At 43.2% G+C, this 26,674-nt stretch overlaps 1 protein-coding gene across 3 annotated transcripts in view; it reads right to left on the reverse strand.

The window, feature by feature from the left end:
• The window catches only part of IMPACT (impact RWD domain protein), a 56,525-nt gene that overhangs the window by 10,665 nt on the left and 19,186 nt on the right, over window positions 1–26,674 (reverse strand). For 2 of the 3 annotated variants that reach the window (XM_045005654.1, XM_045005656.1), the window contains exons 5-9: window positions 25,021–25,106; window positions 22,465–22,596; window positions 22,027–22,121; window positions 7,233–7,306; window positions 2,384–2,474 (exon numbers count right to left, since the gene is read on the reverse strand). In XM_045005654.1, coding sequence (XP_044861589.1) covers window positions 2,384–2,474; window positions 7,233–7,306; window positions 22,027–22,121; window positions 22,465–22,596; window positions 25,021–25,106 — 478 coding nt within the window. The remainder of the gene's footprint in view (window positions 1–2,383; window positions 2,475–7,232; window positions 7,307–22,026; window positions 22,122–22,464; window positions 22,597–25,020; window positions 25,107–26,674) is intronic. The other variant, XM_045005655.1, reaches the window with a different exon arrangement.

The following is a 26,674-nucleotide window of genomic DNA, read 5'->3' on the forward strand; positions in this document are numbered from 1 at the left end:
TGCAATTGTTTTATATGGCAATTTATACAGAGAAACCTTATTTATGTAATTGTAAAAATACTGTCAAATTGTTCTGCCTTTGTATGTGGAAACAGGAATTCAATAAAAATTCCAGAATAAAAAAGAATAAAGGGGCTATGTAGCGAGGTAGTTACCCGCTCCAGCCCTGACAGGGTTAAAACCAGCCCTGACAGAGGGCTGGAGAGCTGGGAGAACAGCTCAGGCTGAGTGGGAAGCAGGCTCAGCTGGGGCCACGCCCCAATTAGGGCCCAGCTGGCCCTATAAGGGCTTGAGCCAGGAGCTCAAGCAAACAGTCTCTCTCTGGCTGTAGAGGAAGATGGGCCTGGCTGCAGGGAGCTAGAGACAGGGTACCTGAGTGGAGCAGGGCTGGGGAAAGGCAGAGGGGCTGGGGACCTCCAGCCTGGAAAGCCCCAGGCTGTGGCCTAGCATTGGGCTAATAGGTACTGGGGGTTGCACAGGGCAGCCAGGGGTAAGCAAAGGCAGCAGGTTCAACCCAACTTTGTCAGCGATGAGTAGGCTGATACTGCAGTCTGCCCCAGGGCGCGGGGGCTAGACAATGACTAGCAGAAGCTGTATACTGAGGTGAGGTGGGGATAGTGGGTGGGGGTTCCCCGGGGAGGGGAGACCCTAAGACTGAAGGGTTACTGCCAGGGGGCAGCGCCCCAGATAACAGGGCACCGGGTCTGGGAGGGACACGGGGGCCAGGTGGCAGCGGGACACCGGTTTGCAGAGGGCGCTCCGGATGGCTGGTGAGCTAATTCCCAAGGACGACCAGCAGGGGGCGCTGCCAGATGAATCTGCACGCTTACTAGCTATCTAGAAAAGAAGCGTTGAGACAATTTCAATACAGTTCATGTTTCACAATATACTTATACAACAATTGTGAGCTCAGTAAATTAACTCTAGCAAAGCAACTCCAGATATCAATTGTTCATAGTAAGCAGGATGCCAAATGGCATTAGGAAATTTTTGAGCTCTCTATCATTTTAAATCTAAAAAGTGTGCCTAAAATATTGTTTTTTCTAACCGGAAAGTACTATCTTGATTGAAGTGGTTTTAGTTTATCTTAGATAAGATAAGAGTCCTACAGAAGAGAAGACCACATCTTCACCGATCATATCACTAGAACACAGTGATATGATCATAGCACTTAGAACCTAGGTGATAAAGAAATATGCCCAAGTTTGTGCAAGAGCTGGGGTAGTTGTTTTTTTTTTTTAATGATGCAACACAAGTTCCCCAAACACCACACTTTCCTCAAAACTATTTTTATTCATTCTTCATGAGAATAGGGAAGGATGAGCCATAGTATAGTTATAGCATAGAGTTCAATCCTCCTCCCCAGGCCTGAAGTATAATACTTTGTTCAGTTCTATTAGTGGTAGAAGTTAATTTAGTCTACCTTGTCATTTTGAGTGAAGTATCCTATAGAGCTGCTATAAGAATATGGAAGAATTAAAAAGATAGGTAGAATTTATGAAAAAAGAACAAGGAGTACTTGTGGCACCTTAGAGGCTAACAAATTTATTTGGGCATAAGCTTTCATGGGCTAAAACCCACTTCATCTAATTCTGCTCCAATGAAGTGGGTTTTAGCCCATGAAAGCTTATGCCCAAATAAATGTGTTAGTCTCTAAGGTGCCACAAGTACTCCTGTTCTTTTTGCTGATACAGACTAACACGGCTACCACTCTGAAACCTGTCACCATGCAAAGTAGAATTTATGGTTTAACTTCTTGCCTCATCAAGTTTCAGTAGAATAGAGACTGCTTAGATTGCAAATGATATACTAACCTGGAAAAACTGCAAACCCCCAAATGAAGATTAAACCAGAAAGAGCAGAAGTGGGTGAATTTCCCAATTTACATTATCAGTCATACGTGTGTTTAAGCAGGAAGTCAAGAGATCTCACCAAAGAGCTACAAATAAACTGCTTACTCAAGTACTCATATGCTTTTCTTTCCTCTGGGAACTATGCTTTCCTGATCTACACAGAATAACTCTCAAATATCTAATTGATGTGGTGTTAAGCAAAGTGATGGTCCTAAGTAGAATCTTACAAGCTGGTGTGTACTGTTCCTTTGGGAACAGCAGGCCGGATAATTCAATGAGTATTCAGTGGATAAGGGGCTGGACACTGCAGGGAATGCTCTGAGAACCTGGGAGTTGGTGTGTGCCTATCATTACCTAATAGAACTTTTTTTTTAAAAGCCAGGTAATACACAGAATACTAAATCTACAGGGCTATTTGCAGAGCAAGAATTAGAATCAGCTTAAGTGCATAAAGCTGTGAGCCTTATTTATGATCTATGATTTTTTAAACACATTTAAAACTATCAAAGACAAAGTTTGTTTCCTTTAACCTGCATAAGATGGAGGAGGCGTCCACCTGCTGCTGTCTCCCCATCATCTTCACAATCCTGTAAGTATGTCTGTTTGTCCTCACAGTATATTCTGAAAACAAACAACAGTATTAGAACCTAATCCAAAAATATCAATCACTTAATATTTTTACAGTATGACACCCTGGCACACCCCAATATTCACCACTCTCATGTAATGATGATGTTTTGTACAAAGTATGCCTTGTGAGGTATCATGTTAAAAGTCTTGATCTGCTAGACAGTAATATCTCATTGGATTGTATGTGCTATCATTGTATGTGAAGTTATGAAGTTTGGCTATGTGTGTGCTACTGAAACATGTTGTGAAGTTGAAGACACCCACAAGCAGCCTTTCAGGTACAATAGTAAAAAGGCCAAACAATGTTAATAGCTTGTTGAGGAAATGCACACAAGCACAAGTATTACCCCAGGAACTGTGTACCACAGAAACCTCTCAGAGATAGCACTACACAATGGGAACTATTTGACCAAGGTCACAGCAAAAGAGCTTTCAAGCAAGTGGAAAGAAGATATAAAAGGGGAACAATGACATCATGATGGTACCTCACTCTCTCTGGAAACACATGAGGGGTAAGGACTGAATTGTGGAAAGTGATGGTCCCAGGCTCGAGGGATTTTTAGCCTGTGTATGAAAACCTGCGAAACCCAAGGCAGCTTGTGCCTTAAGAATAGACCAGCCTGTTTATCATCAGGGTGAGAATCTGTTAATTCATATCCTACTTATCTAATGTGTTAAGCTCAGTTTGCGATTTTGTTTATTTACTAAGGTAATCTGCTTTGATCTGTTTGCTATCACTTAAAATCTATCCTTGTGTAGTTAATAAATTTGTTTTTGTCTAAAACCAGTGTGTGGAAATTATAACTTGGAGCAGAAAACCGATGCATCTCTCTCTCTCTCCACATTGAGGGAGGGGGCAAATTTTATGAGTTTACGCTCTACAGTTCCCTGTGCAGCACAAGACGATATAATTCTGGGTTTACACTCCAGAAGGGAGTGTGTGCCTTAGCAACTGGAAGGTGCCTTAGCTGAGCCTTCTCATGCAGAGCTAATCTCAGAGAGAGAGAGAGAGAGAGAGAGAGAGAGTGTGTGTGTCTGTCTGTCTGCCTGCCTGCCTGCCTGCAGCTGGGTATGTCCCTATCTGTGCGTATGCTGGTGAAAGAACAAGCTTGAAGAGCTTGGCAACTTATCACAGCACCACAGTGAAAAAGGAAGCCCAGGCTGCTTGGTAAGGCAGGCTCAATGGTACCCTAGTTCCAAGTGGCACCCCAGGGGGAACCTATCACATACAGATTTACTGATATCTTCGAAAACTTTCATAAACACTGTGTAATCAACAACTTTGTTTACCAAGGACATCTGCATGAAAACAAGATTCCTGTTTCTTAAGAGCCCATCTGTAGGGACTGAATGTCTCAGGAGGTTGGTAATGGAAAGCACAGTTTTTTCACTTCTTGGACACTGGCTCATGTCATCCAGGTCTGTAGTGAGTTATTAGCATTTGATGACTGTTCTGTCTGATAGGACTAGGACTCACACATAGACAGAAACTCATCTGAAGGCTCAGGCTAAGCAAAGAAAACCCTCATCAGAGTTCTGCATTTATTTACAGCTTTTTTTATGTGACCAAAATAAAACACTAATAGAATATGTGGCCACATTCTCTATATGCAGCTCAATAGATTTTAAACACTAAATCAAATAATACAAACAAAGCAGCTCTTATCTCTCCCATGAGAATACAGAATAAAAACACACCTTTTTTCCTATGGGTCCCCTGCAGAATGTCAAAATGTTATTTTGAGAATACAAAGGTTTGTGGTTTACCCTAGTCTAAACCTTAGAGCACATCACAAACATTTATCTGTACCACAGAACAAACATTTGGGGAGTCTCTACCCTTGTTTTTACAAAAGCATTAACCACATCAGGTTAACAGGCAACCAATTAACCTGAGATAAAAACTCTAGTTTAAACAAATCCTTAGGTTCTGAGCCTAACTAGGTTTAGCTGAACTGAATTACATCACAGTACAGGTAGAAGTTATAGATCAGAAAGGGAGTCTCAAGTCTGGTCTACACGGAAAACATACATTGGCATAGCTACATCTCTCAGCAGTGTGAAAAATCCACGTACGGATGTAGGTAGGCCAACCTAATCCCTGGTGTAGACAGCACTAGGTCGACAGAAGAATTCTTCCATCAATCTACCTACCAGCTCTCAGGGAGGTGGATTAACTACAGTGATGGGAGAACCCCTCCCGTCGCAGTAGTGAGTATCTACACTGAAGCACTACAGTGGTGCAGATGCAGTGCTGCTGCTGCATTGTAAGTGTAGACATAACCTTCAGAACTCTAATAAAACTATTTTTGCCATCAGTGGAGTCATGATTTCACTGTCAATCTGAAAGTACGAATGAGATTTAACTCAGATTCCCCCGGTCACTCTTTGTCTCTGTGGGGCTTCCCCCGCCTCCAGGAACAGCTCTAGGGCAGGTTGTGTCACGAGTAATGCTCAGATTTTGTCACAGATACAAAATGGGGAGGGATGGCGGTCCAAATGGGCTGCTCTGGGGAGGGGGGGGGCCCTCACCGCACACCATGGCTGAGCAGATGTGGCGGGACCCCTCGCCACCCACTGTGGCTGAGCAGCTGCAGGGGGGCTCCCACCACCCGCAGTAGCTGGGCAGCTGTGGAATCCACTCACCGCCCACCAGAGCTGGGCAGCTGTGGGGTCCACTCACTGCCCACCAGAGCTGGGCAGCTGTGGGGAGCCCCACTGCCTGCAGTGAGTGAGAGCTCTGGGTTCCCTGTGCTGCCCTTGGCGGCTGGAAGCTCCAGGAGACCCCCACCACCCACAGGGGCTGGAGCTCCAGGGTCCCCCTGCTGCCCAGCATCTAGGAGCTGCCTCCTCTTCCTACCATTTTGCTCTTTGGTAGTACCACCAATAGATATAACTGTCTAGGTCAGTTTCCATGCTTGGTGTTTCAGATCATTTCCTTCTCTGCTAAGACTGCCAACAACGGATAACTGCTAGTATCAGTTGTAGTGATGGCGGTTTCTGTGATGTGGATCTGGATTGAGATCAAGTCATATATGAAGCCTATGTGAAATGAGTTTATGATAGGCAGGGCTGCTGGTAGCACTCATTAAGGTTGCCCAAAACGTCCCATATTAAGACCCCATTTTCAGTTACTTATAACTTTGCCAAATTTTTACCATTTGGGTGAAAGTTTCCATGGCAGGTGTCTGCCTCTGGCTGAATTTTTTTGGGAAAATTTCAGCCAAAATGCTTCATCTGCTTCCAAGAACGAGGCTAAGAAATAATAAAACATAGGGAAATAGATTCAATTAGTGTAATGACCCAACCATTCCCAGTCTCTGTTTAGGCCACAATTAATTAATTGTGTCTAATTTGCATATTAATTCAAGTTCAGCAGTCTCTCTTTGGAGTCTGGTTTTGAAGTTTTTTTGTCTGTCACTGAGTGGTTAGAGAGGTTGAAGTGTTTTTGAGAACACTTCAACCTCTCGAACCACTCAGTGACAGACTTGAAGATGGCAATTTTGCAACAAAAAAACTTCAAAAACAGACTCCAAAGAGAGACTGCTGAACTTGAATTAATATGCAAATTAGACACAATTAACTCAGGCCTAAACAGAGACTGGGAATGGTTGGGTCATTACACTAATTGAATCTATTTCCCTATGTTAAGTTCTCCTCACACCTTCTATGGGTCATCTTAATTATCACTTCAAAAGTTTTTTTTCTCCTGCTGATGATCGCTCATCTCAATTGATTAGACTCTTCCTGTTGGTATGCATACTTCCACCTTTTCATGTTCTCTGTATGTATAAATATCTCCTGTCTGTGTGTTCCATTCTATGCATCCGAAGAAGTGAGCTGTAGCTCACGCAAGCTCATGCTGAAATAAATTTGTTAGCCTCTAAGGTGCCACAAGTACTCCTGTTCTTTTTGCATAAAACAAAAAAGAGGTTCCTATCCCAAAATGTTTACTATCTATTTTTCTTCCTATTTTCATTATGAATTAGTGGACTCTGCTGGAAGGACTGTTTTCATCCAGGGGCGGCTCTAGGCACCAGCAAAACAAGCTGGTGCCTAGGGCGGCAAAATGTAGGGGGCGTTCCCTGCCGCCGGGGGGGGGGGGGCGGCAGGCTGGGCCGGCGGACCTGCCGCAGTCATGCCTGCGGGAGGTCCACCGGAGCCCCGGGAGGACCGGACCTGCCGCAGGCATGACTGCGGAGGGGGCGCTCGTCCCACGGCTTGGCTGGACCTCCCGCAGGCATGCCTGCGGCAGCTCAACCGGAGCCGCCGGACCAGCGAACCGCCCGCAGCTGCGGGAGGTCCAGCCGAGCCGCGCGACCAGCGGACCCTCCGCAGTCATGCCCGCGGGAGGTCCGCTGCTCCCGCGGCTCCGGGGCGCCTCCCGCGCATGACTGCTTGGGGCGGCCAAAAATGTAGAGCCGCCCCTGTTTTCATCCAATAGCATTCCAAAGGTGTATGAGTAGATTCAGAATGATCAGTAATTTTCAGACCATATGGAATCAGTGTGTACACTTTTGACTTGTAGTTGTAGATCACTCTTAGGCATTGTTTGAATCCAAATGCAGTGTAAGAAAATGATATGATGTAAGAAAATTATATGACCCCATAACACAATTTCTGATTTTTATTTTATATCTGTGATCTTCATGGTTTCTATGAGTATGTGTACCCATAACAAAAGTTAATACTCTTAATGTATAGTTAGGGTCAAAGTTACTGAGGCTGAAAATTCTACTCTTCACTCACCTGTATGCATATATGTTGTGGGTAGCGCTTGCTATTTTCTTATTCTCATACAATTTGGCAAGAACCATTTTCACCTTGGAAAAACAACAACAAGGTTTGTAGGCATCATTTGTAAAGGATCTGTATACAGAAGTTAAAATAAACAATTATCTAACATTAATCTTGAATTGTTTTAATGTATCAAAAGAAATTGGTGTTTAAAAAAAATAAGTAAACTATCCAACATAGAAGAACAGATACTTCTATCCCTATATACTCTCGATCGCCCTGATTCAGCAAGGTACTTAAGTATATGCTTAACTTTAAAGCACAAGATGGGACTAGTCAGAGGTTTATGTAGCTTGCAAAATCAGGGCCTATAAGCATTTCTAGAGCCCTCATCATCCCAGAATTTAAGCACTATAGTCTACTGCATACTCCCTTGAAATGCAGGTGTAACTACCTAAAGCAAGCAGTTGTGATTATACAGAGCATGATGTAAAGAAGATACAATAATTTCTTTCTATAACATCAAAGGTGTTTACTTCTGGAAGTTAAGAATGAATTTGCTGATATGTCTCTTCTACATCAATATGCAAAGCATCTGTTGTTCACACTGTTCGTGTAAAACACTCACATAACATATGGGATGGTCTTTAGAGTTGCACATTACACAAGTTGCACAAGCATAAATTTTGCAAACTCAGCAGATTACTAGAATTCTATGATGTATTCTGGGGACAACGTGAGGAACACTTCTAATGTTTTCTTAAAAGGTGATGACCAGTTCATTCAGTAGTGCTTCATTTATTCATAGAGCTTCACTCTGACTTGAAAGCATTTAAAATTGCTTTTGTAAATGTGGAGGAAGCAGATTTATCTCTTTTAATACATAACACAGTATGTGAATAGCGGAGCCAGGCCATCTCTTATTGACTATTGTTCCAATTGAGCATACTGTTCACATTGTAAGAAATTGATAGACTGAAAAGGATAGACCTATTTAAATATATAGTATTGATGACTTTGTAATGTTCTTGTTTTACTATGCTGAAAAATAATCTCTTAACAAGTTGCTATCTGTTTTTAACAAATAGCACTTTTTAAAACATTTAGTAAATCAATATTAGTTCCTCTTCTGTGTCTAATTAAACAAAATTGCAATTGTTCTGCCTTTATCAAGTGGGTCTAGCAAAAAAAAGAGCTTTGCTAAAGACACTGTTTTAGTAAACAATGCATGATTAATATTACTTTAAGCAAAATATTATTAAAGTTGTGAGAGCTTAAGAAAGCATACCTGACAAGCAAATTGTTTTTAATTCAAAAGAAAAAATGTCTGTTTAGAGTAATCAATATACAGCTTCAATATTAATCGTTGCAGTATGGTGCTATTCCCATTTTTTTCCACAGTGAAATCAGTAAATGCACTGCAAAAATAGATCTAATACATCTCAACAAACCATTTACTGCATCTCGGAAGAAAACGCTGCTTCAAAAACCTATTTTCCCTCAACAATTTTGTTCCTTTTTAAAAAAATATATGTTGAAGTACTATTTATATCACTTTACACACTTTCAGAGTTTTGTCTGAATGGATGCAATTAAATTATATAATGCACAGAATCACCAGTTTTGAGACTGCTTACCTAAAATAGAACATTATTTATTATCCGTCAGGTTCCCAAAAGCATGTGATAAAGGTTCATTCTAAAGAACCTTCAAGACAGGAACATAAAACTAAGCAGTCAGATAAATTTTTTTGTAACCCATGTCCTCTCTTTATTTCCCCTCCCTACTGATCCTACTTGTTGCATTTTTTGTATATTCAAAACTGTAAGCTACAAGAAGCAGAGAACCTAACTCTTTATATGTCCATCAGGCACCTAGCAAAGTTTTAGAGAACTTGATAAACAGTAACAAGGTGAAGGTAAAAAGAGGGAAAATAGGAGCACTCAGTTATCACAAAATCAAGATGTTGAAAATAAAATTAATTAAAGAACCAATGGATATGAAAAGAAATTCTTTTGAATTGCTCACACTGCAATGCTAGGAGCCCGGGTAATAAATCAGAGAAATTGAAATTGCTAATTTATGAGCATAAATTCAATTCCATTGATATTACTGAAACCTGGTGGGATGATCTGCACAACTGGAATGTTAAAATCAATAGTTATAAGCTATTTAGGAAGGATCAAGTGAGCAAAAGGGGAGGAGAGTGGCACTCTGTCAAAAATAGCATTACCTGTTTCCGAGTCACTGATAACTCTGAAGAAAATGATCTTAAATGCATTTGGAACAATGTCCTAACAGATAAAGCACAAGATAGAGTACTAGTTAGTGTCTGCTACAGATCACCAAATCACACTAGAGACAGACACATAAGGAGTCAGTCATTCTATCTATAATGTGTAGGGAAAAAAGCAGCATGATCATGAGGGACTTCAATGTGAATGACATATGTTGGTGGTCTTATGCTGCCAATACTAAAACATCCTTAGAATTTCTAAACATTATAGATGAGAATTTCCTCACTCAAAAAGTGTTGCAACCAAGGAAGACCTTGCCCTAACAGATAAAGAGGAACTGATCACAGAAGAGAAGGCTGGGGCAATAAGTATGACACTGGCTTGTCCTCTTTGATCTTGTGTAAGATTCTGCATATCAGTGGGATGGGCGGAAAAGCATACATGAGTGTCTTGTTCCACGGAATGAGGAACGTGTCTCCAAGGGACGCGTTCCGAGTCCCACTCTGGAGCAGAATTTGCAGTTTTGTGATGTGGCAAACAGGTCCACCGATGGGGTGCCCCAGTGGGAGAAGAGCTGTCACAGTATCATGGGGTGCATTTCCCATTCGTGTTCTTGTGAGAAGAGTCTGCTGAGTGTGTTGGCAGTAGTGTTCTGACACCCAGGCAGATAGGAAGCAGTGATCTCTATGCAATGTTGTATGCACCAATTCCATAGTTGGATGGCTTCTGTGCACAGGGAGTGCGATCCCACCCCTCCTTCCGCCCACCCCCGTCTGTTGATGTAGAACAGGGGTCTCAAACATGCGGCCCTCGGGCCGCATGCGGCCCTCGGAGCTCTTCCCTGCGGCCCGGGGAGCTCCCCCAGTTACTTCCTGTCGCCGCCAAACTCCCCTCACCCCCGCCCCCCTCCCCAAGTTATTTTCTGTGCCTAAGCTCCCCGCGCGCTGCTCCCCAATGTTTGGGGCCGGGTCTCTCCCCTGGCCCCACCTGCTGCCCCCACGCGCCTCCCCCCAGTGTCTACCAGCCCCCACTTGCTGCCCCCTCACCGCCCGGTAGCCTGCCGGGGAGCTCACGCTGACTCCACTCCTCCTCCGCTATGCCGGCTTCCGGCATCACCTGCTGCCGCAGGGTCCTAGCGCCCCCCTGCACTAGGGCCAGGGCAGGCTGCCCTTCCCCTAGTCCTGAGACTCTCCAATGCCCCGAGCCTCTCCAATGCCTCAAACCCCTCACCCTCAGCCCCACAGCCCTCACCCCTGCACCCCCTCCTATCCCCAAACTCCGTCCCAAAGCCTGCACCCCCACCCCCTGCCGCAGCCTGGAGCCTGCACCGAGCACAGAGCCTGCACTCCAGACCCCCCTCCCCCACCCAAACTCCCTCCCAGAGCCTTAGGCAGTAAATCTAAGTGCGTGTTTTGTCCTTTGAGTGAGGTGCATTACTGAGTGTATATATTTATTAAAACTGCTTGGAAATGACTTTGTCAAAAAAAAGAACACTCATGGAAGAAAAGAGAGTTTTCCAAGACAAATGGGAGAATTTATATTTTTTCACAGAGGTAAAAGATAAAATTCAATGCCTTATTTGTCAGCAAACGATTGCTGTTCCCAAGGAGTATAACGTGCGTCGGCACTATGACACGATGAACCGTGAAAAATATGATGCATTCACCGGAAAAATCCGAGAGGAAAAAGTTCAGCAACTTAAAGCAGCATTTGCCAAGCAAAGAAATTTATTTTCAGGGATTAACAAGTCTAGCGAAGATTCAGTAAGAGCAAGTTTTGTGATAAGCGAAATGATAGCTAAATCATCGCGACCTTTTACAGAAGGCTTATTCATAAAAGAATGTCTTATGAAGGCCAGTGAAATTTTATGTCCTGATAGGAAGAAAGTTTTTGAAGGCATAAGCTTGTCTGCAAATACAGTTGCCTGCAGGATAACGGATTTAGCTGATAATGTGCAAAAACAATTGATTCAAATGGCAAAAGACTTTGAAGTATTTTCAATTGCTCTTGATGAGAGTACAGATGTATCAGATACCGCACAGTGTGCAGTGTTCATTAGAGGTGTGGACTGCAATTTGAATATAACTGAAGAATTGCTAGACTTAATGCCACTGAAGGGTATCACAACGGGACGTGACATATTTCAAGGATTGGAAGAGTGCATTGAAAAAGCTGTTGGTGGCGCTTAGCACTTTCCAGGAGGGAGTGGGGAGGAGCGGGGAGCCGCGTGCTTAGGGGAGGAGGTGGAGAAGAGACAGGGCAGGGGCGGGGCCTCATGGAAGGGGTGGATTGGGGGTGGGGCCAGGGGCAGCAAGGGGGCGTGTCAGTGATGCGGCCCTCGGGCCAATGCACTAGTCCTCATGCGGCCCTCGGGGTCATTTGAGTTTGAGACCCCTGATGTAGAACATGCATATCTGACTGCTCGAAGCTCTAGAAGATTTATGTGCAGATGCATCTCTGACAGGGACCATCAGCCCTGTGTTGTGTGAGCTCCCAGGTGCGCTCCCCAGCCTATCAGGGAAGCATCTGTCGTGAGCATGAGCACAGGGGAATTTTGATAGAAGGGGATGCCCGTGCATACGTTTCCCAGTTTTGTCCACCACTGCAGGGAGACTAATACCTTTGCTGGAGGAGTCAGCATCATGCGGAGGCTGTGCCTGCTGGGTTTGTATATGGAGCTAAGCCAACCCCGAAGGCACCTCATATGTAGTCTGGCATATTTGACCACAAAGCCAGTGGCCACCATGTGACCAAGAAGCTGCAGGCATGTTCTTGCCTCTACTCTGGGGCAAACAAATAACGTGCGTATGAGGTGTAAGATGGCAAGGAATTTGGTGTGTGGGAGTGGGGCTCTGGTCAAAATTGAGTCCAGATGAGCCCCGATGAACTCGATTTGCTGTGTGGGTATCAGGGTGGATTTTTGGAAGTTTATTTGTAGGCCTAGACTGTGAAAGAAGGAGATGGTAAAACCAGTGGCCTCTAATGTCTCGTTGTATGAATGGCCTTTGATAAGGCAGTCGTCTAGGTAGGAGAAAAGTACAATTCTGTGTTTGCGTAGGTGGGCCACCACTACTGCGAGAGTCTTGGAGAACACTCTAGGTGCTGTGGCGAGTCCGAATGGTAGCACTCTGTATTGGAAGTGTTTGTGCCCTACTGTGAATCACAGAAAGTGTCTGTGTGCTGGGAGAATAGATATATGAAAATAGGCATCCTCTAGGTCGAGGGCTGAGAACCAGTCCCCTTGTTCCAGCACAGGTATTACTGCACCCAACGTGACCATCTTGAATTTCTGTACGTGTACGAATTTGTTCAGTCTGCGTAGATCTAGTTTAGGCCTCCACCCCCCACCTTTCTTCTGGGTCAGAAAATATTGAGAGTAAAACCCTTTTCCCCGATGTTGTGGCGGTACAGGTAACACTGCACCGAGCTGTAGAAAATGAGTCACCTCTGCTTGAAGTAGGTGCTCGTGAGAGGGGTCCCTGAAGAGGGACAGGGAAGGGTGGGTAGGCATGAAGTGAAAGGGATGGAGTAGCCCAATTGTACTATTTCCAGGCCCAGCAGTCCTGGGTGACCTGTTGCCAGACATGGTGGAAAAACTGGAGGGAGTGGCCAAATGGGCAAAAAAGCAGTGGTGCCAAGGGATGGTCGCTCTGACCCCCGACCAAGGCTTCAAAATTGTTGTTTGTTTCCTGATGTGTGGGATGTAGTCAGTTGCGCTTGGTTGTGTCTGTGCCTGGGAGGTCTGTTGCGGTTCCTCCCATCATCATATGGTCTCGACTGGGGCCGGTGATATTGTTGTGCGCGGGGTCCCTGATAAGCTTGATACCGTTGTCGCCTGGGGAGGGACGGGTATATCCCAAGTGTGTGCAGAGCGGCTCTGGAGTCTTTCATAGTGTGAAGGACTTCATTTTTATTTTTATTTTTTGGAAAAAAGTTTATCCTTCTCAAAGGGAAGGTCCTCTACATTGATCTGCAGATCCTTAGGGATGCCAGATGCAGACAACCAGGAAGACCTGTGCATCACTACTGCGGTGGCGGTAGTACAGGCTGCTGTGTTCGCCATGTCCAGGGATGCTTGTAGCACCATCCTAGACACCAATTGACCTTTAATGAGCACTGATTTAAAATCTGATCTTCTCTTCTCTGGGATATGGGAGGTAAATTCAAACAACTTGTTGTAATTGTCATAGCTGTAGCCTGAGAGGAGGGCAGAGTAATTTGCAATTCCGACTTGCAGAGTGGAGGAGGTATAAACCTTACAGCCCAGGAGGTCAAGTCCTTTGAGGTCCTTATCTTGTGGAGTGGGCCGGTATTGTGGTTGCTTTGTTCTGTGGGTCGCACAGAGAGTTGAGCTGTGGGTGGGAAGAGAGTTGGGCTGTGGGTGGGAAAATAAGAAGTCTTTGTCCTTAGCCGGTACATAATATTTACGTTCAGTCCTTTTACATGTTGGTGGGATGGAGGCAGGGATCTGCCATATAGTGCCAGTGGGTTCCAGTAGGGCCTTGTTTATGGGTAGTGCGATCCTTGATGGCGCAGAGGGTTGGAGGATTTTCAGGAGTCTCTGTTGTCTGCTGCACTTCCTCTAAAGCAGTGGTTCTTAACCTTTACTGCAGCCTGCACCCCTTTGGTTCTCAAAAATATGTTCTCTCACCCCTTATAAAAAATCATTGAAGTAGGTCAGTTCTTTAAACCTAGATATATTATAGCTATAGAATGAAAGAGAGAGAATTATATATTTATTTTAATTTTGCAGTTCAAATTTAATCATTAAATGTATAATGTTAATATATAGGTTTGATTAAACAAAGTAGTTGTACTTACGTGCCTGTGCTTAATCTGTGTTTTTGATGATTTACCTTCTAAAAAAAATTTGGCATGTTTCGCACCCCCGGAAAGGGCATCTCGCACCCCTAGGGGGTGTGTGCACCCCAGGTTAAGAACCACGCTCTAAAGGAATGTTCTGACTGATTGCCACTCTCTTAAAAAGTTCCTGGAACTGCTTAAAATCGTCCACGTTCTGTGGTGGTGGCGAGAGCTTCATTTGCAGCTGATGGAGAATTATGATGAGATGATTCAGGGAAAGGTTCATAGCCCACTTCTTTGGGGGTGGGGCTCTGGAGCTCTGGATGTAGATGGAGGTGGAGATAGAAGTGCAGAGCGAGTCTGAGGTTTGGTGGAGGGTCCGTAAGAAGGATTGGCATCATGGGCAGACCAAGGGTACCACTGTGGCCACTGCATAGGGTATGAAAAGTGGGGCTCCGCCTATGGGGGGACAAAGCAGGGAAATTCAGGCTCATTCTTGTGGGGTGCCATGCCTTGAAATAGGTATGGCTCCGGAGGGGGAGGAGAGTCAGGTGGGGAAAACTCTGCCTGCTGTGGCATGTCATTCTCACTGTCAGTGAGTGCAGCTGATCAAAGAGTGAGCACTTGGTGCCTAGGAGAGGAGAGTCCGGCTCTGGGGCCATGGAGATGTCAGTATGATTTAAGAATTGTTGCTGCCCGGGTCTTGGAGCGTGAGCCGACGTCCATAGCAATTTCTGTTTAGCTGGCAGCTGCCTATAAGTGCCCTCCAGCGGTGGCATGTCTGCAGTGGGGGTTATTGTCAGTCTCGGTGCCGACGGTCTTGTCGGCGCCGGGGTGGACCACGCAGCCGGTCCCAAGTCCATTCGCGGTGCCGGCAGGGTCAGTGTCGAGGAAAGCTGATGGCTGTGGGGGGTCAAATCCTTGTTTCTGTGCCCTGTGTGAGCCATGTTTGAGGTGCTGGGGCGGTCGGCTGTGCCGGTTTTTGGTGCTGTTAACACTGGGGGAAGTGACTTCACCGGAGACCTTTTTCATTTTTGTAGGTCTCTGTGTGGAGAGGTTGGGGCTTCCTGCCTCTTTGCATGAGGGGGTGAAGCTGCACTCCTGGTCGGTTCCGGGATATTTCTAGCTAACTATTTCTGCTTGTTTCCTTAAGTCACTGGGGAAGAGGTTCAGCACTGCCCCAAGTCCCATCTTCAGCCGAGGACGGTTGAGAAGGAACTGAGCAGGTGCAGGACACACACACACAGACAGACCCTAACAGACAGACCTGGCGTGAGACAACAGCTGGGCGTGGGCGTCCCAACCAGGCACTGACACCAAAGATCTCCGATCAATGGCACCAGGGCGCACTGACACCTGGAGTGGAGCACCCACAGAGACAGCTTGAGTGGAGCACCCACAGGGACAGAACTGGAAGAAGAACTAAAAATTAATGGTATCTTAGGTATAAACGATCATGACTTCATCACATTTACAATGTGCAAGCAGAATAAAGTCCAGAACAGTAATATATCTACTTGGTACTTCAAAAGGGCCAATTTCACAAAGATAAAAACAATTGTGTGGCACATCAGCTGGGAGAAACAATTTAATCAGAAAAACATGAATGATGATTGGGAATCATTTAAGAACACCTTATTAGATCTCCCAAAAAAACAGGATCCCACAATCAAAGAAGAAGGTTGTGCTGCTTAAAAAACCAGCCTCGGTTAGCGGGGAGATGATGGCAACTGTAAAAAACAAAAAAAATACTATATAACAAATGGAAGAAAGGTGAAACAATTAATGTAAATCAGAAGTTAGTAATTGTAGAACACTGATAAGGGAAGCCAAGGGACACGAGCAATATATGACCAGCAGAGTTAAGGACAATAAGAAGGAGTTTTAAAAATATATTGGGAACAAAAAGAATCTTGACACTGGTATTAGTCTCCTGCACTTCCTAGATGGAAATGGTACAACTATCAATAATAATGCAGAAAAGGTAGAAGTGTTCAGTAAATATTTCTGTTCTATATTTGAGGGGAAAAAAGATGTTATAGTCTTATATAGTGATAACACTCTTTCCATTCCCCTAGTATCTTGGAAGGATATTAAACAAATTAGACATTTTTTAAATCAGCAAATCTAAATAACTTGCATCCAAGAGTTTTAAAAGAGCTGCCTGAGGAGCTTGCTGGAATGTTAATGTTGATTCTCAATATGTCTCAGATTACTGGGGAAGTTCCAGGAGACTGAAAGAAAGCTAATGTTGTGCCAGTTTTTTAAAAGGGTAAACAGGATGACCCAGATAATTATAGACCTGTCAGCCTGACATCAATCCTAGGCAAGATAATGGAGAAGCTGATACAGGACTTCTTTAATAAATAAAGGAGGGTAATGTGATTAATGTAAATTGACATGGGTTTATGGAAAACAGGTCCTGTTTAACTAACTTAATATCTTTTTTATGAAGTTACAAGTTTGGTTAATAAAGGCAACAGTGTTGATGTAATATACTTAGGGTAGGTTTACACTTACCTTCCGGGTCGACGCGGTGAGTTCGACTTCTCGGAGTTTGAACTATCGTGTCTGATCTAGACGCGATAGCTCGAACTCCGGAAGCGCTGCGGACGACTCCGGTACTCCACCACTGCAAACGGCGGTGGCGGAGTCGACGGGGGAGCCGCGGAGTTCGACCCCGCCGCGTCTGGACAGGTGAGTAGGTCGAACTAGGGTACTTCGAATTCAGCTACGCTATTCACGTAGCTGAATTTGCGTACCCTAGTTCAACCCCCCTTGTTAGTGTAGACCAGGCCTTAGATTTCTGTAGGGCTTTTGACTTGACACCATAAAACATTTTTATTAAAAACTGGAACAATATAAAATTCACATGGCACACTGTAAATGGCTTAAAACTGGCTAATTGTAAATGGGGAATTGTCATCAAGAGGGTCCATTTCCAGTGGGGTCATGCAGGGATTGGTTCTTGGTCCTACACCACTTAATTTTATTAATATCCAGGAAGAAAACAAAATTACTACTGATAAAGTTTGCAGATGACACAAAACCTGGGGGAGTGGTAAATAATGAAGAAGATAGGTCACTGATTCAGAACAATCTGGATTGCTTGGTAAACAGGGCACAAGCAAACAATATGCATTTTAATATGGCTAAATGTAAATGTATACATCTATGAAAAAAGAATGGAGGCTATACTTACAGGATGGGAGATTCTATCCTGGGAAGCAGCGATTGAAAAAGATTTGAGGGTCATGGTGGATAGTCTGCTGAACATAATCTCCCAATGTGATGCTCTGGCCAAAAGAGCTAATGAGATACTGGGATGCATAAAAAGGGGAATCTCAAGAAGCAGAGAGGTTATTTTACCTCTATATTTGGCACTGGTGTGACTGGACTGGAACAGTGTGTCCAGTTCAGATGCTCACAATTAAAGACAAATGTTGATAAATTGGAGAGGGTTCAGAGAAGAGCTATGAGAATGAATAAAGAATTTGAAAGCATGCCCTATGCAATAGCCTCAAGGAGCTCAATTTATTTAGCTTTATAAAGAGAAGATTAAGGGTGATTTGATTACCGTCTAAACGTATTTACATGGGGAACCAATATTTAATAATGGGCTCTTCAATCTCACAGAGAAAGGTATAACATGATCCAATGGCTGGAAGTTGAAGCTAGACAAATTCAGACTAGAAATGAGGCATACATTTTTAATGGAAAGAGTAGTTAAACATTGGAACAATTTACCAAAGGGTGTGGTGGAATCTCTATCTCTGACAATTTTTAAACCAAAATTGGATGCTTTTCTAAAAAGTATGCTCTAGGAATTATTTTAGGGACATTCTATGGCCTGTGTTATACAGAAGGTCAGACTAGATGATCATTATGGTCCCTTCTCCCCTTAGAATGTATGATGTACTATTTTAGGTGATATTACACATAACAGAGTTTCATTCTGTCCATTCAGATGAATCTTTGCAAACATGTTATGGCACAGATTTAAACTGTCATCCAACATATACAGACTGAGAGTGAGCGCAGTTATTTCTAGTACAAGTTTTCCAGGATGCTCCATGAATTTTATTTACAGCAGATTGTGAGCAACAGCATGAGGGATTTTTTATTTTTAATCTCTAGACCATTATTTGGGCAGATCTCATCTGTTATTTCAAACAGATGTATCTGGAATGTTTTATATTTCATAATGATTTAATTTTCCATACTCATTACTAGGATACAAAATTAGAAGCCTGAAGTTCTGTTCATTTCAAATTTTGTATGCTCCTAAAGAATTTCCATTAAAAATTTGGGGAGTTTTTCCACACATTTCCCTCCTGTGCTTTTTCAACTTTTTAACTCTGCAATCAAGTTAAATACATACACATCTTTTCCATAACCGATTTAAATCAATTTCTCCCTTATAAAGACATAATCAGTAGCATACAATAGATCTGAAAATTTTTCAGTGTGATTTTACTAAATTAGCTTAATCTGATTTCACACTAGTGGCTAGATTGTTCCCCACACTTCTGTGGGCAAAGGAATGGAACCCAGTAGCTCTCTCAGTTGGGACATACAGGGAGATAAGTAGCCACTGCTTGGCATTTTTTTACCTGGCGCCACCCTAGGATCCCACAAAAGCTCTAGTGGAGCTCTGAAGGATCCTTCTTCCACATTATTTTGGAAGTGGGGCCAAAGGAGGTGGAACAGCACCAGTCTTCTGATGCATCATCCCTAGCTGACCATGCAGATATCTAAGTGGATATCCAATTGAGAGTTAATACAGCATTAACTCCTTAAGAGCTTGGCTTCTCTGTAACTGCTACTGCACAACTCCAGAGGGACTCAACCAATGGATGCATGGGCCCTGAAGGAGGTATACTGCCAGGGCTGGGGTGGAAGTCAATGAAGAAGCATGGGGAGAAGCCAGCCCCCCAAGTGGACACCTCTGAAACCACAGCAAGAGGGTTCTCTTTGACTGTGAACCATCGGAATCTGCAAAATTAGGAGCCCAAACACTCAGCCCAATCCTTACTTCCTAAACTCCTCCCAGTAGAAGGGACAATTATCTGACAATCTGGAGGGTAGGCACATATTTTCCTGGCCTTTTGCTCTCCTCCTGTGGGTAAGCACAAACTAGCTTATGGAAGTCATTATTACTTTTTCATCTCCCCAGTAAGAATTTATGAATAATTTTTTCATTTATGAATTATGAATAATTAATTTGTTTGGTGGAAGAAACGAGGATACTCAAAGGGAGATAACACTTTCAAACTGGATTAGTATTTTACACTTTCAAGTATATTTGTGGAAAAGAAGCCAAGTAAAGATACCTTCCAGAATGATCAAACAATCCAGTTGCATAGACTATATATGCAATGTGCATGTTTTGGTTTTCTAAATTTCAAAAGAATACATTAACACAAAATATTAAGTCAGAATAATAAATAACACCCAATGAATGTAGACCCAGGGAGGGTAAGGAAGCCCCTTTGCAAATGCAAAACATAACTTTTGGTCTTTTATCTTCCAAACACCAGGTCAACTCTTTTTAGCACCTTTCAAAAATTTAAATACAAATCATGGAAGCTTTGTGGATTTTAAACCTCTAATCCCTTCAGCAAAAGAAGAGTAGAAAAAGTAATGCTACAAAACATATTAAATTGCAGCCATTACCTTTGTTTTCAGTTTTAAAATAATAATTACTATACCAATTAAAAGTACCGGTAATATTATTTAAAACCATAGTAAAGGTTAATTGAAACTGTTAAAAAATGTGAAATACTGAACAATAATTAGAAGTTACATAGCACTTTACATTTTCATAGTGCTTTACAAATATCACTTAATATTATGAGGTAGGCAAAGTGTTATGAATAGATGCTACTCCCTCCATAGTTACTGATGAAGCTAGTTTTTGTTATGATCCCAGTTTTAAACACACATACCATCACTTTAACTTTGCCCAATCAAAACCCTGTCTGTCTGAAATTTCCTAAGTATTTCGAGTGGAGGGATGAAGGGAGGAAAGGAGAATTATTATTTAGTTTTCTGCATAGGTAGCTTTAAAAACCTGTTCAGATGAGTACATCTCTGTGGAGATACTATTGTGCACCTCACAAATATATGCTTTAGGAAGTGCATACCCATTGGTTATGGGCTTCCTCCAATCAGTATCTGTGCTATGCATAGCTTAAGAACTGTGACCAATAGGTGCAAGTATCCTAAAGCAAGAAGAGGAAATAACATTGGTGGTACTGATTCCCTCTTTCCTGAAGTCATATTATCCAGAGGGACTTAGTGCCTCTCTAGCCACCATAGTCAAAATAATATGTATATACCTCTACCTTGATATAACGCTGTCCTCGGGAGCCAAAAAATCTTACCGTGTTATAGGTGAAACCGTGTTATGTCGAACTTGCTTTGACCCATCAGAGTGCGCAACCCCGCCTCTCCCCCGGAGCACTGCTTTACCGCATTATATCCGAATTTGTGTTATATCAGGTTGCATTATATCGGGGTAGAGGTGTATGTCAAGTGATAAAGATTCTGTAGCTCACATTATGCCCTCCATGACAACCATGCAACTCTATTACCTCCAACAGGTTTGTTCTATATATCTTAAGTACTCATATGGCTCCTGTTGCCACAGAATCTCAGCACTTCACAATTTTTAATGCATTTTATGCTCAACATGCCTGAGAGGTAGGGAAGTACTATTAGCCCCATTTTACAGGTGGGAAACAGAAACATTGACTTAGTGATTTGCCCAAGATCTCACAAACTTCTTGTGGTGGAGCAGGGATTTGAACTCCCAAGTTCTTGGCTAATGCCCTAACCATTATTCCCCTCTTTGTAGCAGCTGTCAAAAACGTAAATGCCAACCACAAAAGTGTTGTGCATTTTAAACAACTAATCCCCTTATGAGCAGAAAAGATAATGCTACAAAACTGGCTAAATTGCGCCCATTACTCTTGTTTTCTGCTTTTGTTCAGGTATAATAGACACAAATGTTTTTGTTAATGATGCACTAGACTCCAGATCACTTTGCCATAGCTGTATTGGCTACATAGTACCAAAGAGACTGAAAAATAATTATTTGTATCACTAAAACGAGAAAATGTGACTAATACAAAAAGATTACAGATGTTGAACTAGGAATTTAATGAGTATATAGTCCCTTTCCAGAGCAGAAACACACTTTAACTGATTTGCCCAAGGTTACACAATATGTCAGTGTCACAACTAGGACTACAACAGGGGTTCTCAAACTGGGAGTCAGGACTCCTTGGGGGTCATGAGGTTATTACATGGGGGGTCGCAAGCTGTCAACCTCCACCCCAAACCCCGCTTTGCCTCCAGCATTTATAATAGTGTTAAATATATTAAAAAGTATTCTTAATTTATAAGGGGGGGGGTCACACTCAAAGGCTTCCTGTGTGAAAGGGGTCACCAGTAAAAAAAAGTTTGAGAGCCACTGGACTAGAAACCAAGTATCCTCACTCCCAATCCCATGCCTAGTCCACTTGAAAGCAAGTGATAATACTTACCTTCTTCAACAATGAGATGGGACAACTGCATTAATGGGAAGTATCACAGGGAATAGATTCAAAAAATAGTGAATGACAATGACTGGTTCTTATCAGAGCAGTATTAGCATACATTTCACAAAATAGAGATGCATTCAGATAGTTCCAAGTACATCAGTGGTATTTAATCAGGCACAAAACTGTAGGATACAAATCTGTCTTACAAGCTTTACTAACCTGTTTGAGGCTCACTATAGGAGCCAGATGTGCCTGAAAAGTACTCCTTCGGTCCGAGATTGGGTTCCCATGATTAATTGGTGGCAGTTCTTCATCTACCGATTTAAAATTAAGACCTCTTTATTTATATTTTTATTTTGGGGAGAAATATGTCTACAACTTCCTAACAGTGTATTTAGCTAGCTAGGAAATAAGGCATACCTCCAAATTCTAAAGAACAACTCAGAAAAAGCTGAAATGACAACATCTCACACACCACAAAAAAAGGATGCTTTATAGTTACTATACAGTACTATAGGCTAGGGAAACAAAATACTTATTTTTAAACCAAATATTGCATAATTATTTGATAAAATATAAAGGATGGTGATAAAAAGTAGAAATATAAAGGTTTTCTCTTCTAAATTTTTACATTAAAATTAGCAGAGATTCTTTTACCTTCTTGGCTTTCAGATATAACAAAATTCAGTGTTTTAATTGTATCTTCTTGAACTGGTTGATACTCCAGGGAATAATCATCTTCATTATCTTCATCAATCTCTTCAGTAATTTTCTCAATGTTTGGTCCTGCTGGTGTAGACAAATAGAATTTGTAACAAATTTTATCAGGGTTGTCTGGCACAAAGTATAAACTCCAATCACTTTGCTCAAAAGTCTCTAAAACCGACAGTACGAATCAGTTTTATGACTGTGATTAAACTATTAAATGTATTTGACAATAACATTAATTACATTACAACTGGTATTTTTAGTGCAATATCTGTGATTGCAATCTTGCTAATAAGTATTATTGTAATACTGGCAGTATGGTAGACATATGCAATAGGTTATAAAACATGTTTTGTTTTAATATTGGTTTAAAAAAACTGAAGAAAATCGTTGTCTACTATTTAGATCAAAAGATTAAAATGTTGTTGTTGTTAAATGAATAGTAAGATGAGAATGAAAACTGAAGTTTAGTCATCCAAGTGTCATCCACATTAAACAGGGTTCCATACCACAAAAACAGTCCACATAATTTGGCAAAGATTATATGCTTTGGTCAAGAAAGTGTGAAGACTGACCTACTCACAGAATCAGAAATGAGATGAAAATGTCCTGGTAGGTTATCAAACCTATCCCCCCTGCTAAAGTAGGATTGTTCCCTACAGTGCACTTTTAGTATTTTGTCTACTCTATTTTTAAGTATAAAGACTAAGCTTAGTGACTGTTAGTGACTATTCCCTCCAGCTCAGGTGATTTGTTGAGCATTGTAGGAAAGATCTGAACCTAATGCCCAACTCTAACTAGTATGGGGTAATAAAATACTTCAGGTTTTTTACTATTCCCAATTCCTTTCTGGTCACGTTTAAGTTCTATGTTGGTGAAACATGCTACACTGATAGTGTTGGAGATTGAAGTCTTTTATTCACTGGAAAGATAGTCTCTCTTATGGTTGGTGGCAGTGCCAGTATCCACAGTAGCATAGCTACAATGGTGTGAGAGGTGCTGTCATATCAAGGCCCATAAGGTTATGGGGGCCCAACCAGCAGAGGCTGCTCTACCTTAGGGATCGTTGTACTTACACCATAGTCTACCTACAGGCTGACTAGGCAGCTGCCAATCAGCTGGGGCTCCAAGGAACAGGAAGCAGCCCCTAGCTGGGCTTCCAAGAAAAATGCTCCCAGAGGCTCTGAGGACCAGGAAGCGGCACCCAGGCAGGCTGTCAGAGAAGCATTCCTGCCCTCTCCACAGCCACTTCCTGCTCCCAGCATGGTACGATCATGGCTGTGGTTCAGGCACCGAGCAGCTCGGAGCTGCTAATGGAGGCACCACAAATGCTGCTGGGCCTTCATGTTAGCGTCCCAATGCACACGCCATTCTGAAGCCAGACCCCATGGGCCCTGCTGCTTGGCAGTCCGCAGCCCCTGCCCCGGTTGCTGCCTTGGGTTTGCACTATAGTCACCAGTGAGAAGCTCATCTGGAAAGTATTGTAGGGAGGACTGGTGGTGCAGGGAACCAGGCAGGTAGTATGATGTAGAAGAGGCTGAGGGTGTTGGGGGTGTGGGCTGGTGGCGTGAAGTGCAAGAGACCAGGCAGAAGATGCAAGATGGGATAACCTGTGGGAGTGGAGTGTGAGGAGGTGAGTGTGGGGTACATGGTGCAAGTATGAAGAGCCAGGCAGAGGCTGGGTTGGGCTTGGGGTGCAGGGGGCCAGGCTGGGGGTTCCGGGGGTAAGAAAGGGGATATAGAATAGGAGCAAGGCTGGTGGTGTCCAGGTCCCATTGTGGTTGAGCTGAGTGGCTCCAGGGGCACAGATGGGAAGCAGCCCCTGATTAGAATGTGTTTCTCCTAACTAAGCTATTTTCACTGGTGTTAGGTTTTATAACATGGTAACCCATTGAGAAGAAAATTGACTGAGCCAACTAACATTTTTTAAAAAGCCAAGAAAATTTTGTCATATGAGAGTAAGTAATGACCAGAGGTTGTTGCCAACACTTTTAGAGTCATTCAAGCCTTACTATCTTATTATTTATTTCTACATTATTTATTCCTACAGACATCCAGTTGCCTTTTTAGTTTTTACACTCAAATATTCAAAAATTTCACTTTTCAGTTTATTATGGGCTACTGAAAACTAATACTAGATTTTTAATGAAAAAAAGAGTGGAACTATACACAATTAGGAACAATGAATCACAGAAGAGAACTGCTATTGCAGTTGCAGACATAAGACGTAGACGCAAAAGGACAGGCGCTCCGACCAACCGTCACAGGCAGTAAGAAGGAATGGAGGGAACAAGGCTGGCAGCGCCTCATGTACCGGCGTGATGTGGGACTCAAGAGCATTAGAGCCAGCCCTATGGATATCACTAAGGCAAAAAATTCCAACAGTGGTGCACGTGGACGCGCACACATCCAGAATGGAATCGACATGAGCAAGCGTTCGAAGAAGAATCTTACTTTAAAATTAAAACAAGAGTAAACCGAAAACACCACATTTTTCTACATTACCTGCATCAGATGACTGAGACTTTTCTATCAGAACTTCTCGTATCTTCTCCACCCAGAGGTAAAGGATGCTTTCACCAAGATTCTTCCTGGAAGTTATACAAAATTCACAGTAAGTAAAAGGGCCTTTTCGGAGGCTTCACTTGGGAAATTATTTACATTCAATAAATAATATGAACAAATTTTAGAACTACATTATAGAAATATTATAGATTGAAATGCTGAAGGATTTACACATGCATGTGGGAGTAGAGTTCTTTTCTGAGGCCTGGTCTACACTACGCGTTTAAACCGAATTTAGCAGCGTTAAACCGAATTAACCCTGCACCCGTCCACACAACGAACCCCTTTATATTGATATAAAGGGCTCTTTAAACCGATTTCTGTACTCCTCTCTGACGAGGGGAGTAGCGCTGAAATCGGTATTGCCATGTCGGATTAGAGTTAGTGTGGCCGCAATTCAACGGTATTGGCCTCCGGGAGGTATCCCACAGTGCACCATTGTGACCGCTCTGTAAAGCAATCTGAACTCGGATGCACTGGCCAGGTAGACAGGAAAAGCCCCACGAACTTTTGAATTTCATTTCCTGTTTGCCCAGCATGGAGTTCTGATCAGCACGGGTGGCGATGCAGTCCCAAATCCAAAAAGAGCTCCAGCATGGACCGTACGGGAGATACTGGACTGATCGCTGTATGGGGAGACAAATCTGTTCTATCAGAGCTCCGTTACAGAAGACGAAATGACAAAGCATTTGAAAAAATCTCCAGGCTATGATAGACAGAGGCCACAGCAGGGACTCAGCACAGTGCTGTGTGACAAGCGTAACGGAAAGCCAAAGAATCAAATGGATGCTCATGGAGGGAGGGAGGGGGTACTGAGGACTCCAGCTATCCCACAGTCCCCACAGTCTCCGAAAAGTATTTGCATTCTTGGCTGAGCTCCCAATGCCTGAAGGGTCAAAAACATTTTCCCGGGTGTTTCAGGGTGTATGTCATCAATTTACACCCTTTTCCCACCCCCCGAAAGAAAAAGGAAAAAAAACGTTTCTCGCCTTTTTTCAATGTCACCCTACGTCTACTGCATGCTGCTGGTAGATGGGGTGCTGCAGCGCTGAACACCAGCCTCCCCTTCCCGGTGGCAGATGGTGCAAAATGACTGGTAGCCATCATCATCATCATCATCATCATCAGCCCGTGAGTGCTCCTGACTGGCCTCGGTGAGGTCAGCCGGGGGCGCCTGGGTAAAAATGGGAATGACTCCCGGTCATTCCTGGCAGACGGTACAAAAGGCTTGGTAACCGTCCTCATCATAGCAGTTGGAGGCTGAGCTCCATCAGCCCTCCCGCCCATTTCATCTCTAAAGAAGATTCTGTACTCCCTGGACTATCATAGCAGCGGGAGGCTGCGCTCCTCTTCCCCCCACCCTTTAATGTCCTGCCTGGACTATCATAGCAGCTGGAGGCTGCCTCCCTCTCATTTTATCTCACTAAAAACTCAGTGTTTCTTATTCCTGCATTCTTTATTACTTCATTACACAAATGGGGGGACACTGCCTCGGTAGCCCAGGAGGGTTGGGGGAGGAGGGAAGCAACAGGTGGGGTTGTTGCAGGGGCACCCCCTAGAATGGCATGCAGCTCATCATTTCTGCGGGATCTCT

This window comes from Mauremys mutica, chromosome 2 (genome assembly GCF_020497125.1).
Source record: "Mauremys mutica isolate MM-2020 ecotype Southern chromosome 2, ASM2049712v1, whole genome shotgun sequence".
Classification (NCBI taxonomy): domain Eukaryota; kingdom Metazoa; phylum Chordata; order Testudines; family Geoemydidae; genus Mauremys; species Mauremys mutica.